Source organism: Schistocerca americana, chromosome 1 (assembly GCF_021461395.2).
Source record: "Schistocerca americana isolate TAMUIC-IGC-003095 chromosome 1, iqSchAmer2.1, whole genome shotgun sequence".
Taxonomy (NCBI): Eukaryota; Metazoa; Arthropoda; class Insecta; order Orthoptera; family Acrididae; genus Schistocerca; species Schistocerca americana.
In genome coordinates this window covers 142,208,416-142,222,204 of record NC_060119.1, presented here as the reverse complement: position 1 = coordinate 142,222,204, position 13,789 = coordinate 142,208,416, and the positions used below count along the sequence as shown (strand labels likewise).

At 37.4% G+C, this 13,789-nt stretch overlaps 1 protein-coding gene across 1 annotated transcript in view; it reads right to left on the bottom strand.

Annotated features, from left to right (window-relative positions):
* Positions 1-13,789, bottom strand: part of LOC124607720 (glutaminase kidney isoform, mitochondrial-like) — a 177,042-nt gene that overhangs the window by 119,411 nt on the left and 43,842 nt on the right. The window contains exons 4-6 of the mRNA XM_047139931.1: positions 6,330-6,445; positions 6,117-6,238; positions 5,879-6,037 (exon numbers count right to left, since the gene is read on the bottom strand). Of these exons, the coding sequence (XP_046995887.1) occupies positions 5,879-6,037; positions 6,117-6,238; positions 6,330-6,445 (397 nt within the window). The remainder of the gene's footprint in view (positions 1-5,878; positions 6,038-6,116; positions 6,239-6,329; positions 6,446-13,789) is intronic.

Below are 13,789 nucleotides of genomic sequence, written 5' to 3'. Positions count from 1 at the left end.
CAGGAGAGAGACAGCTTGAAGGTGGTTCATTGAACCCTCTGCCAGGCACTTAATTGTGAATGGTAGAGTAATCACATAGATGTAGTTGTAGGCATATTCAAATACAGTGGTATGTATACAGGCAGAAGACAGCACTGTGTTCGGTAACACCCATATAAGACAACAAGTGCCTGGCACAGTTGTTAGACCAGCTACTCCTGCTACACTGGTAGGTTATCAAGATTTAAACAAGTTTGAAGATAATGTTATAATCAGCACATGAGTGATAACACACAGCATCTCCGAGATAGTAATGAAGTGGGGATTTTCCCATATGACCATTTCACGAATTTACTGTGAATGTCAGGAATCCAGCAAAACATCGAATGTCTGACACTGCTGCAACCGGAAAAAGATCCTGCAAGAATGGGGACAATGATGACTGAAGAGAATTGTTCAACATGACAGAAGTGCAACTCTTCCATAAATTACTGCAGATTTCAATGCTGCACCATCAGCAAGTGTCAGCATGCAAACCATTGAATGAAACATCATCGATGCGGGCTTTTGGGATGCAAAGGCCCGCTCATGTACACTCTATGATTGCATGACACAAAGCTTTACACCTCTCCTGGGCCCGTAAACACCAAGATTGGACCATTGATGACTGGAAATATGTTGCCTGGTCAGACGAGTCTTATTTCATATTGTATTGAGTGGATGGATGTGTACGGGCATGGAGACGAGCTCATGAATCCATGGATGCTGCATGTCAGCAGGGGACTGTTCAAGCTGGTGGAGGCTCTGTAATGGTATGGGGCATGTGCAGCTGGAGTGATATGAGCCCCCTGATATGTTTAGATATGACTCTGACAGGTGACATGTAAGTAAGCATCCTCTCTGATCACCTGCATCCATTCATGTCCATTGTGCATTACAATGGACTTGGGCAATTTTGGCAGGACAATGTGACACCCCACACATGCAGAATTTGTACAGAGTGGCTCTTCTAAGTTTAAACAACTCCACTGCCCACCAAATTCTCCAGTCATGAATACTGTTGAGCATATCTGGAATGCTTTGCAATGTGCTGTTCAGAAGAGATCTCCACCCACTTGTACTCTCACAGATTTATGGACAACCCTGCAGGATTCATGGTGTCAGTTCCCTCCAGCACTACCACAGACATGAAGTACATATGAACACTCTATACCACATCATGCTGTGGCACTTCTGCTTGCTCCTGGGTGTCCTACGTGATATTAGGTAGGTGTGCCAGTATCACTGTCTCTTCAGTGTATATACACAAGGTGAAGAAAAATTCATGCACTAGGACTTAGCAGCATGATTCCACACATACTGGCAATACAAAAATGTCTGTCACAAAATTTTGCCTGTGCATATTTTGGGCAGCAAACGGGCATTAAAGATTGGCAAACTGGCATCACTGTAATCATGTGTACAGTAACTGCCTCTGTCTGGACTCATCAGTAGCGCTATGCAGTTGGTGCAGTGGATAACATTTTGGGTAAGGATGCAGGAGGTAAAGAATTTGATTCTGGGTTGAGACTTATATGTTTTTATTTGCTAAAAGTAGTCTGTGTGGTACGATATCTGGCATCTTAATCATTACACAGTGATTGCAGTGGGTCTTCCACAAAACATTTGCAGTCACATACTATGAACACAGAAATGGAAATACAATTGCTTTCATTGGTCTGCTATTAAAGAAACCTTTTGCATGTTGTGGATGTGAATAGTTTCACACCACCAAAACTACTAGTTTCCAAACTTTTGTGTGTACCGTCCCCCCAATGGTTCCATCGATTAATACAAACTATTGTTCTTGCCATGTTCAGGTCCATTACATTTGGTTAGGGTCATACATCAGCAGTATACTTTGCAAATAATTCCAATGGGACCCTTCAAGGAGGGTACACCGAAAATAGTTTTGGAATCTTGTAGATGAAGTGGCATGAAACAATTTGAGCCCATGGCATGCAACTGGCTTCTTTAAAAGCTGACCAATGAAATCAATTGTACTTCCATTTATGTGTTCGTATCATGTAGCTGCAAATATTTTGTAGAAGACCCATTGTAATTGGTGTATGATGATAAAGATGCCAGATGCCATACCATGCAGACTATTTTTCATATCTTTGGATAAGATAGTGAAAGAAGTATAATTTAAAGAAGATAGAATGCCAGTAGAATGAAAGACTGTTATACAGAAATCAAATGGGAAGTAATATAATGGACTGCTAAGGATTTATAGTCCTCAGCCTAGAAAGTTCAGATAGTTTGTGAACTCCTCTGATATCAGTGGCACTTAACTATCATTTCTGTGTGCCTACAACATCAAAAATAGTACTCAATATGCCATCCTGGATATCGCAGCTAACCCACACAGCTCAGTTACAGGCATGAGGCCACCTACATTCCACGTCACATTCCACGTCAAACCTCCCACTTTGTGCCTCTTTTATTTTCCACAAATATTTTAAATCACTATTTGATGTAACATAAATTTCAAGTAAAATGCACAAATAAATCTGACTCTGTTCTTTTTGTATGTATTGCTTTACTTAATGTTAACACTAAGTCATTTATGCTTAACTTTATGAAAATACCATGCACATCATGTTAATTAACACCAAAAGTTAAAAGACAGCTGAAGGCTACACAGTCATTTTGGAACTGTTGACAAAAATCCATCATACATGTGCTCCAACAGTTCCGTTGAAATTACACATTAAATTCAGATAATCTTTCCAATAGTTTGAGTAATTACCACATCTAGAGAAGGAGATCTGTTAATAGCTAACTTTCGGTTCAAATACATCACTACTAGCCTCCTCCAAAGTCGACAAAATGGGATAAAAAACATTTACCTTACTTAAATTTGTATCTTGTTTTGAACTACTAAAACTGACTTGTGTGTAAGGATCTTGTAAACACTCCTTCATTGCCAACATTCCAAGCATCTATCTACATTTTTGATTCACCTTGGCCCTATCATAGCTCTGTTTTGTCAGTGTTTCTACCATATTACCAGATTATTCTATATTTATATTTAACTCATCAATTTTATCACTTTGAGACTTAAATATTGTTTTTAAATCAGCATAATATGCATCTAGCTTGACACTTAAAACATCAGATAGCTGTTTCTTTGAGGTGTATACATATCTGTGCTTACCAATGATGAATCACTAACCTTTTCTAACAAATCTTTCATATGTTTGTTCATTTTCCTAATTACCAAACATACACAATTACTACAATATGTACTTTAAACCTAACCTTCTGCAAGTGACTGTCACCATGTATCTACCTCTTCATTAATAAGTCATTTTGGCACTCAAAACACTTTAGTTGCCCCACTACACAAACCATAACAAAAATAAATAAATTCAAGTTGGCTTCAACACAGCTCACTAAAATGATAGTTGCCTTACCACAAGGCGACATTAGTGGGAAAATGGGCCACTGTGGTAAGTAAACTGTGTCGTCGTAGGTAGATAAGTATCAGATGCTATTACCACCAGCTGCTGTGGTGTTCCTTTGGGATTGATGAAACAGCTGTAGTCCTTCACAGTTTCAGTCATCAATCTTCCAAGTTGTAGATGTTAATAAATTCTTCTTCAAAGTAATTGTTATCAATTGATGTGATGTTTATTCACTGGCAAATTAAATCTCCTGAGTATGGTTAATCCTTCTTGGATATAATTAATGAACTGCAACATTTCTGCTGTGAATCATGTTGCTTAGGACAACTGCTCTAATTGACAATGAATTTGTATTTTGAAAGTTGTTAATTTCTTTTTGTGTTCTTTTAGTATATTCTACCTCTCCACATTTCACTGACTCTTGGCAAAGAATTTATTATGGGTCCTTCAGTGGAGAGCCAGAATAAGGTGTTATCCACTATTGTTTGTATAACATAAGTGGACAGATAAAAAATCTACTCACCAAGTCTTTCCTTCTCATCCTGTCCGCTAAGTCTCCCCTGACCTGAGGTTCTGGGTGACTTTTCTAAGCTGCACCCCTTTTGCTAAACCTCTCCAGTCCTTTTCCTTCACCCCTCTTCCTTCCCCTTCAACTCTCATGCCAGAAGAAGGAGCCACTGGCTCCAAAAGTTTGTAAAAGTTAAATCCTTTTGTGTGTGTGTGTGTGTGTTCCCCTGCCACAGCTTGGTGAGAATCGAAACAGTTGCAAAAGATATTTTATATAGTCCTCAGTTAACATTTTAAACTTTCAAAATATTTTATTTGAAAAGGTTTGTTTACATTAAAAGATATTCTATTTTTGTGTCAAGAGAAATTTTTTGGTGAAGTTAACTGTGTTTTGGAGTAGAATCAAAGCTATTTGTTTATGAGAAATAATTTACCATCTCGCATAACTTATACCAAATGTGGAAATTTGATGAATAGACATGGCATTTGTTATAAATTATATGAATGAAATGAAAGCAAATTACATCTTTTATAGATACAAAGTATTCCATAACTGAGGTAATTGTTTATTTATAAAGTAAACTCTATAAGATGACAAACATTTCATATTTTCTTACTGAAATTTATAAAAACGTTTTTATACGTCATAGACATATGTGGAATTAATAATTTCTAAATCTTGGTTTGTTACACATTCTGCACACTATTGAAATTCTCTCTAGTGTCTGTTCTCAGTTTCTATCAATACTCACTTACCTCTTTAATGATCCAATTGGGACTGTTTTGATTTTGCGTGTGGTAACTCTGTCTCAAGATGCAAGTAATTACTGGAGTATCCCTGCAGGTGGCTGTGCCAGTGTGTCATCAACCTGTCACTGGGTCCACCAAATGTTGGAATGATGATGGCTGACTGTTGGGGAATAAGAGTCAGAGCACAGATTCTACCTTAGTTGATAGTGAGACATGGTCAACACCCATCAGCTTCATGATGCTGGGCTCAGTGTGTGCAGGATGATTTATAATGAGCTCTAGGGCAATATTACCATCAGTTACGAAGGCATGGCCTGCTTGTGGTACCACTTATGTGTGGGTAGGCAAATACTTTTCCATTGCGAGCATCCCATTCATATTTTGGTCCTTAATGTGAGATGCAATTAACACAGTAGTCACCGACTGTCTGCAGAATGAACTTAACTTCAGGATGTTACACCATATGAGTCAACTGATGAATCTCTACAAGTAGCTGTGGCTGTGTGCCTCAACCTGCCACACAGGCCTCTGAGGGCAGTAATGACATCATCAGATCTCTGGAGGAAACAAACAATGGCTGATGTTCTACATCAGCTGATGGCAGAATGTGGTCAATACCTACCAGCCACCATCTAGTTTTGTGGTATCAGGTGTCCACCCTGAGTTATGTCAAAATGTGTGAGCCAAGACAGGGATCTTTGAAGTGAGATGCAATATATGTAATAGCCTTTGATCAGCTGCACTAGAGATTTAACTTCAGCATGTTTCACCTGATGAATTACTCCTCATTCTCTTAATATGCAGATAATTTTTAGCCTGTTCTGTGTAACACATTTCTTGACTGATCTCTTATATAACACTGTAATACACAACTGTCAAAGATACTGAAATTTTATAGTGCTGAAATGAATACAAAGGAAACAAAGTTGTGACTTGCTGCTGTTAACTTCTCAGAATCAGTTTAAGACTTTATAACAAAATTATAAATATGTAAAAAGTAAATAAAACTAGTGCATTAGATCTTATTTTAAACAAAATAACACAATTTTGAAGAACTTTTAAAATGTGATGCAAAGAATAGAGTATGTAGACTTATTTACAGAATCATTGTCTTTCACTGCAGCAGATAGTTTTCCTGCTATTTATTTCTAACAAAACACTTTTCTTTTAATTCAATATTAATTGGTACTGACCCGAAAATATAAAGACATGCACTCTTGCAGATCAGTATTTTCTGGAAAACAGGCATGGTCTTTCATGTAATAACCTAAAGAGTAGTTTCGGTCTCCTGTCTTCAATTCAGACATGTAAACTGTATTATTGTATCCAATATACTCTCCGCCAGCCATTTTCTGTGAAAATTAAGTACAATTTGAAAGAAAATGTTAAGCAATACTTACTATGCATACATGTTTGAGTAGTAATACCTACGCGAATATGCTCCATTATAACTCCTAGTTGCTTTTCTGTAGACAAACCAGTTCCAACCATGGTCTGAAATAGTGAACATACTACTATTGCACCAGTGTTGATCATTGGGTTGTGTGGTTTATCTGCAAAGGAGTTACCTCCGAAATAGTTCAGCAGTAGGGAAGTTTCTGATTATAGATTTACATTAGTAGAACTCATAAACAAAAGACTTACTATCAAGATCAAGGCAGACTTCATTGAAATTCCTTCCACTTGGCTCATGACCAACATATTGATGTACAATTTCTGATCCTAATTGCTGCATGGCAATCCCATAAACGAGTGGTTTGCTGAAACATTGAGGTTATTAATTTTATTAGGGAACTAAATATGACAATCAATCCAAACTTTATGTATTTGAGGCACAGATACAGAAACAGGAACCATATATGAGGCTGAGAATGCAAAATATTCTAGGTAGCTCAATCGGGAAATGCTCCCTGTAACAGTTGCTATTTGGATTGAAATCTGAAGCCAGCACACAGTTTGAACTTATGACAATTATCAGATTCAGAGAAAATGTTAAAAGAGAAATAAGAGTATTGCTTGATCAGTTACTATTACTCCATTTTTATATAAGCAATTCATGCACTACATAGATATTGAAATGTAATTATAGAAATTGAAAGTGCAAGTTTAAATAATGTAGTTTCATGTGACAAGTGTCTTACAGTCTCAGCATAGCAATGACAACTAGAATGCAAGAACAAAATATGTCAGCATATCAGCCTTTGTTTCTTCCTATGTTATTGCAATTGTGTCTACAGATACTCACATTTGGCTGCTTTGTCTTCCTCAAACATTTACCATAAAAGGCCAGATCTACAAGCTTTAGTAACCTGGTGTTTCATGATACATGAAAAAGTAAAGTTCTATCCAAAGTTGCCCTTGTACATATCAGTTGCCTATCATCCCATACTATTTTCCTCTTAATCTTTTCACCTGTTGTATATTGTACAGCCATCATAATCTAATAAATAAAATTTATCACATCTTTATTTTATACCTATGAAATGAAATAAAACAGATAGATAATTTCTTCTTGTATGAAATTCATGTGCTGCACAAAATTATGGGAATAATTAAAGAGGCAGAAATTAGTAAATCTGAGTCCTCTATTAGTTGGGGTGTTAAAATATTGAAGATAAGGACAAGTTTGTGAACTCTTTGAGTTTTTCAGTCTGAGTTTCTTATACAATTGTTGCTGTGTGAATAATCAGTATCTTTGTACCTCTTTTTTGTATCAATACTTGCGTGATTTTTAGTAATAAAAACCCAGATTCATCAATTATGATATTGTTGTTTGTTTTTTTAACATCTAAAAATGACTGGAATTGCACACAACAATATGGACCATGCCCTTAATTATACAAATGAGGAAGACATCAGGCACATTGGTGAGAACTCTCCTCATACTCTTTTGAAGATCAAGTAACTATTTGAGCAGATGATAAGGCTGAGATGAAGTATTATATGGAATGTATTAACTCAGTAGAGCTTGGAAAATCACAGTCATGTGGATGTCACTGATGCATTGACCCTGCTTGGATGTCACTGATGCATCACATCATCTGCAATATGGTTTGTATGTGAATGAAGCTGCTTCATGGCTAATTGCCAGAACCATACAGTCTGATCAAAACAGTATACATCCTACCCCAGTGACTTCCATTATGTTATGACTAAAAGAGCAACCAGCAAAAGTCAAGGGTATTAAATAAAACACATTTAGTGTCTTTCATAAAAATAAGAAAAGCCTCATTAATAAAAAGGATAAACTTCTCAACCCCGCACAGGAAAAAGAGGAGATAGATGAAATATTAGAAGACGCATACTGGAGCAACAGAACATCATAAGGAAATAACTGATATTTAAAAACAATTACCTCAATGAATTTTATTCTGTTAGAGAGTATGTGGATTATTTAAAGAGGTTAACAATCTTTCCATATTATTGTACGTAAGTTTCAATTCAGATTGTACACTCTTCAAAATTACTCCAATATTTAAAGTGAAATTTATTGTCCAGAAGTTTCAAACCCAGATGTATGCTGCTGAGAATGTAAATGTATTTTTAATCTTGTATTGTAGTGTGCTGTCTTGTCCAATTTTGTGTGATATATTTGTGATGCAGATGTGATCAAATAGGTGAAATAAACAACTACTACTAATACAACAAGACAGAGATTACTGAGAAAACATCATGCAAAAGTTAATAAGAGTGGAAATCTAAGTGCATTATATGTGGTAGGCATGTCATGTGGGGCAGAAATAGAAAGATTAGAAAATAAAATATCCAGAAAACTAAAAGGTAACAAAGACAGGAATTACCGAAAAAAATAGCTGAGACTGAAGGAATTAACAGAAATTTAGGCCGCATGAGTGGTGAGAACCGAGGATGTGTAAGGTCAGTTCCCACCTACGTGGTTCTGAGAAACTGGTGTCAGGAGGGAAATCCAGATGGTATGTGTGGTGAAACAGGCCCGAAGGTCACAAGTGTTATGTTATAAAGCATGTGTGTTGCCAGTAAACAGCCTCTGCCTCTGCCCATTTATCCTAACTGAAAAGTTGGTGGTAGTCATACTAATGTAGAAGGACCCACAGTGTTTACATTACAACTAGTACATGACATGTGTCATTTCACAGGTGGCTCTTCCTCTGATGATATATGTTTTTTCCAGTAAATGGCTGGTACAGGTTTGGTGGAGAGTCTTAGAGTGGGTGGTCGTAGGAGTAGGAACCACAGAGAAGGGAAATGGGTGCAGAAGGAGCATAGGGTCTGACCAGGGTAATGCAGAAATTGGAGAGGGTGGTGGTGGTGGGGGGGGGGGGGGGGACAAAGCTATTCTAGGTGTTAGTGGCAAAAATACCAGACACAAAGGACCTCACTTCAGGGAATCATTTTAGGAAGTCATAGTGTTGTTGAAGTAACTGATTAATACATTCAAGACTAGGATAATGCTGGGTGACAAGACGTGTACTCCTAACCTGTTTTCTGGAGGGATCAGCAGTACCAGAACTGAATGAGGCCCAGAAAATCTGCTTTTGAACTAGGCTGGTAGGATAACTAAATCCAGTGGAGGTTGAGGTGAGAACGGTGTATTGCTGTAAAGAGTATGCATCTGAACAAATACATAAAACCTTGAATGCCATGGCTGTTTGAGAGGGCATGTTTGATATGGAAATGATGGAAACTGTCAAAATGTAAGTAATACATCAAGAAAAGTGGCATCAGATTCAAAGTAGGATTATGTGAAATTTAATTGGGAGAATGTATTTAGAGATTCCAAAAGTTTTAATAAGCCTGCCTTTCTATGAGTCCATATGGCAAAGATGTCATTATTGTATTTAAACCAAATCACTAGCTTAGGGTTAATGGGTACCAGGAAAGCTCCTTCCAAAAGAGTGGCATTAAGCAGCCATCCTGGTTCCCAAGCCTGTACTCTGATCTGTTTATATGTCTGTCTCTCAAAGGGAAAATGGTTGTATAAAGTTGATTATAGTGAGCAGGAAGGATACCATAGGTGTGGAATCAGGTGGGCAGTGGCAGTGGTAATGTTCAACAGCTGACAAACCATGTATATGGGAGTAGAGGGAGGTGGCACCAACGGTGACTAGTATGATGTAGGAGATGCACACATTTCAGATGATTTAGGAAATGGCTGGTGTCTTTAATACAGGAACGGTGTTTTTGTACTACAGGATGTAGGTGATGAACAAATAAGGCAGATACACATTCTGTGGTGTTTTGAGGTCAGCAACTATGGGAGGTCAGGATGAATGCGTTTCTAGATTTTAGGAAGAAGTTAAATGGTGGTAACTTATGGTCTGGGTAGGGCAGAAGTCATGTGGATTGAGGTTTTTATCCTTGTGAGGGGCCCGCGGTTTTAACGAGAGACTATAGGTCAGTTTGTATCATAGGGATGGGATTTTGATGGCTGATGCTGTATGCAGAAATGTCAGGAGGCTGGTGTAGAACCGCACATACATACTCCGACTGGTCAAGTACCACAGCTGTACTTCTCTTGTCTGCTCAGAAGATAATGATGGAGTCATCAGTTTTTAAGGAACAAAGAGCTTGGAGTTCTACAGGAGACAGGTTAGGATCACAATGTAGGGACCTGAGTTAGGGTTGTGAAGCAGTGGCGGACATTAGGAATTCTTGGAAAGCTTTTTAAGAGAGATTTTGAGATAATGGTGGTCGGAACTGTTCAAGGCAGGGTTCAGTATATGGTTTTGAGATTGTGTTGTAAAGTGAAATTTCTAGTTGACATTATGTATGAAGGACAATGATCCCCTAATGAAAGTAGCATGACTAAATACATATTTATGGGTGCAAGTGAGGCAATTGGCTAATACAGATAATTCAGGAGGGGAGAGGGTCGTAGATGAGAGGTTGAGAATACTGTACCCCTGTGGCTGATTCTTGTGATCATGAGTTACTATCACTCTGGGAGGTAGTGTCGAAGGCTGACAGATATTAAGGTTAGCCAAGGTTAGTTCATAGGAGAGTGGTGGTTGATGGTGTGGCTGTTTAGGGATAAGGAGAGGTTCAGGATTGGAAACACTACTCTTGAAGTTATTTATAACAAAGCAGGATAGCTTTTAAGGTAAATTCTGGCCTGTCACTGCACTTTGAAGTTTGCTAGGCAGAACATACCACCCAAGGAGACATGAGGAGCAGATAACTGCAGGATTTTGTAGAAGAAGTCTGGTGGATCAAAAAACAATCAAAGCCAATTTTGATACCTTACTCATCCCATTGGTATTAGAATTGCTAGACTATGGAATCAGCTGTCCTTCTACAATATTTACAAACAAAATTTGTATAATATTTACAATAATGGATACAGTAGGGCACAATATGTTATGATTCATGATACTTCATAATACATAAACATAAATAAGATACATAAAATAACAAGATAATAGACTTAACATACAGGGACACATCCATATTAGTAATATCTTTATACTTGAAGACCAATATGATATCTTTTACAACAAAAAGTTAATGATCTATAAGCTTGCACTAATGGGACAATCCAACTATACAATAAAACTATATTCGTTTATACTAACAAATACACTTACTTTACTTTACTTTACTTTACACGTGGCTAAGGCCTTATTGACCATACACCTGCTCTATGAGCCTCTTCCAATTATTTCTATCCAGGGAAATTGTTGTCCAATCAGAGTTGATGCCCATCCTAGCTGCATCTTCCCGGATATTCTCCATCCACCTAATTCAAGGTCTTCCTCTTCTTCTCTTTCCTTCTAATTTCTTAGTGGATGCTATTTTGGGTACTCTGTTCTCCGGCATCCTTGCTACATGACCAGCCCAGTTCAGTCTTCTCTTCTTTAACATTTCCACAATGATACTATGTTTATACAGCTCCCGTAGTTCTTCATTTTTCCTTATCCTCCACTCCATGACATTTTCATCGAAGATTGGTCCAAATATTTTTCTTAGTATTTTTCTTTCAAATATCAACAGTTTTTCTTCATCTTTTTTCCTGAATGTAATAGCTTCACATCCATATAATGCTACTGGTACAATAGTTGACTGATAAAAACGGATTTTGAATTCAGTACTAAGTGATCTCCTCCTTAAAATTTTGATACAGCTGTAAAAAGTTCTATTAGCTGCTGCTAGACGGGCATCTATTTCTATTTCTGCTCTATTGTCTCTGCTAAAAAGACTCCCTAAGTACTTGAAGTGGTCAACTGCCTTGAAAGTGAGACCATTTACGGTCAGTGGTGTATTCTTTTGGAGTTTTTTACTTATGACTAGATATTCTGTCTAACAAATACACTAATTATGTAAAATGAATTCTGCAACAAATATTCTTTCAATTTGATCTTGAATTTTGACGTTTCAAGAACAATATTTTTGACTTCTCTAGGTAGAACATTGAAAACTCCCTTGTCTGAGCAGTTTACTCCTTTCTGCACAAGGGTGAAGTCTGTCTGCTTACTATGTAGGTCCTATTTCAACCCTGTATTATGGCCAATATATGAACTGTTAGTTTTGAAAACAGAGTGGTTTTCATTAATGAAACATACAAAGGAAAGAAATAATCACACATGACTCTAAAAACCTGTAGTTTCCAGAATAGATTCCTTCAAGAGTATTTCAAATGATCACCACTCATAACGTGTACATCTCTTCTGAGCTATGAAAATTACCCCAAAAGATAATGCTGTATAGCAGTGCATGGAAATATCCAAAGTCTGTAGCTCTGATAGCATTCATAGTTCATGCAATTACGTGTAAGGCAAAAGTCATGGAATGAAGTCTTCTTGCCAAACCTAGATGTTGCAGGACCAATTTAATTTGCCATCAATGTACAATTCCAAGAACTTAACAGAGTTTATTTGGTGTATTTGTTGTCCATTACACTTGTGATACTTCAATGTTGACTATACTCCACTTAGATGTCTACACCTACATCTAGATCTATACTTTGCAAACTACCATGAGGTGTAGGGCAGAGGGTATGTCCCATTGTAACATTTATTATGGTTTCTTCCCATTCTCTTCCTGAATGGAGCATGGGAAGAATGATTGTCTGAATGCCTTTGTACATGCAGTAATTATTCTAATCTTATCCTCATGATTCCTACGTGAGCGATAAGTAGGGAATTTTAGTATATTCCTAGAGCCATCATTTAAAGCTGGGACTTGAAACTTTGTTAATAGATTTTCTTCAGATAGTTAATGCCTCTCTTCAAGAGTCTGCCAGTTCAGTTCCTTCAGTATCTCTGCGGTGCTCTCCCACGGATTAAAAAAAACCTCTGACCATTTGTGCTGCCCTACTCTGTATAGATTCAATATCCCCTGTCAGTCCTATTTGCTACAGTTCCCACGCACTTGAGCAATATCTAGAGTGGGTCACATGAGTGATTTGTAAGCAATCCACTTTGTAGACTGACAGCACTTCCAGACTGATTGCACTTCCCCAGTATTCTACCAATAAACTGAAGACTACCACCCCTTTTACCCACAACTGAGTCCAAGTGATCATTCCATTTCATATCACTACAAAGTGTTACAACCAGGTATTTGTATGAATTGGCTGATTCCAACAGCAACTCACTGATAGTATAGTCATAGGATATTACATTTTTTTGTTTTGTGAAGTGCAAAATTTTACATTACTAAATATTTAAAGCATGTTTCCAATCTTTGCACCACTTTGAAATATTGTCAAGATCTGACTGAATATTCATGCAGCTTCTTTCTTATAAAACTTCATTATAGATAGTTCCCTCATCTGCAAAAAGCCTGATTTTACTATTAATATTGTCTGCAAGGTCATTAATACACAACATGAACCACAAGGGACCCAACACAGTGCCCTGGGGCACACCCGAAGTTACATCTACATCTGATGATGGCTCTCCATCCAAGATAACATGCTGTGTTCACCTGACCAAAAAATCCTTAGTACAGTCACAAATTTCACTTGATACCCCATATGACTGTACTTTTGACAATAAGAATAGGTGTGGTATTGATTCAGTTCTTTGGAAATCAAGAAATACTGCATCAACCTGATTGCCTTGATCCAAAGCTTTCAGAATGTCATGTGAGAAAACTGCAAGTTGGGTTTCACATGATGGATGTCT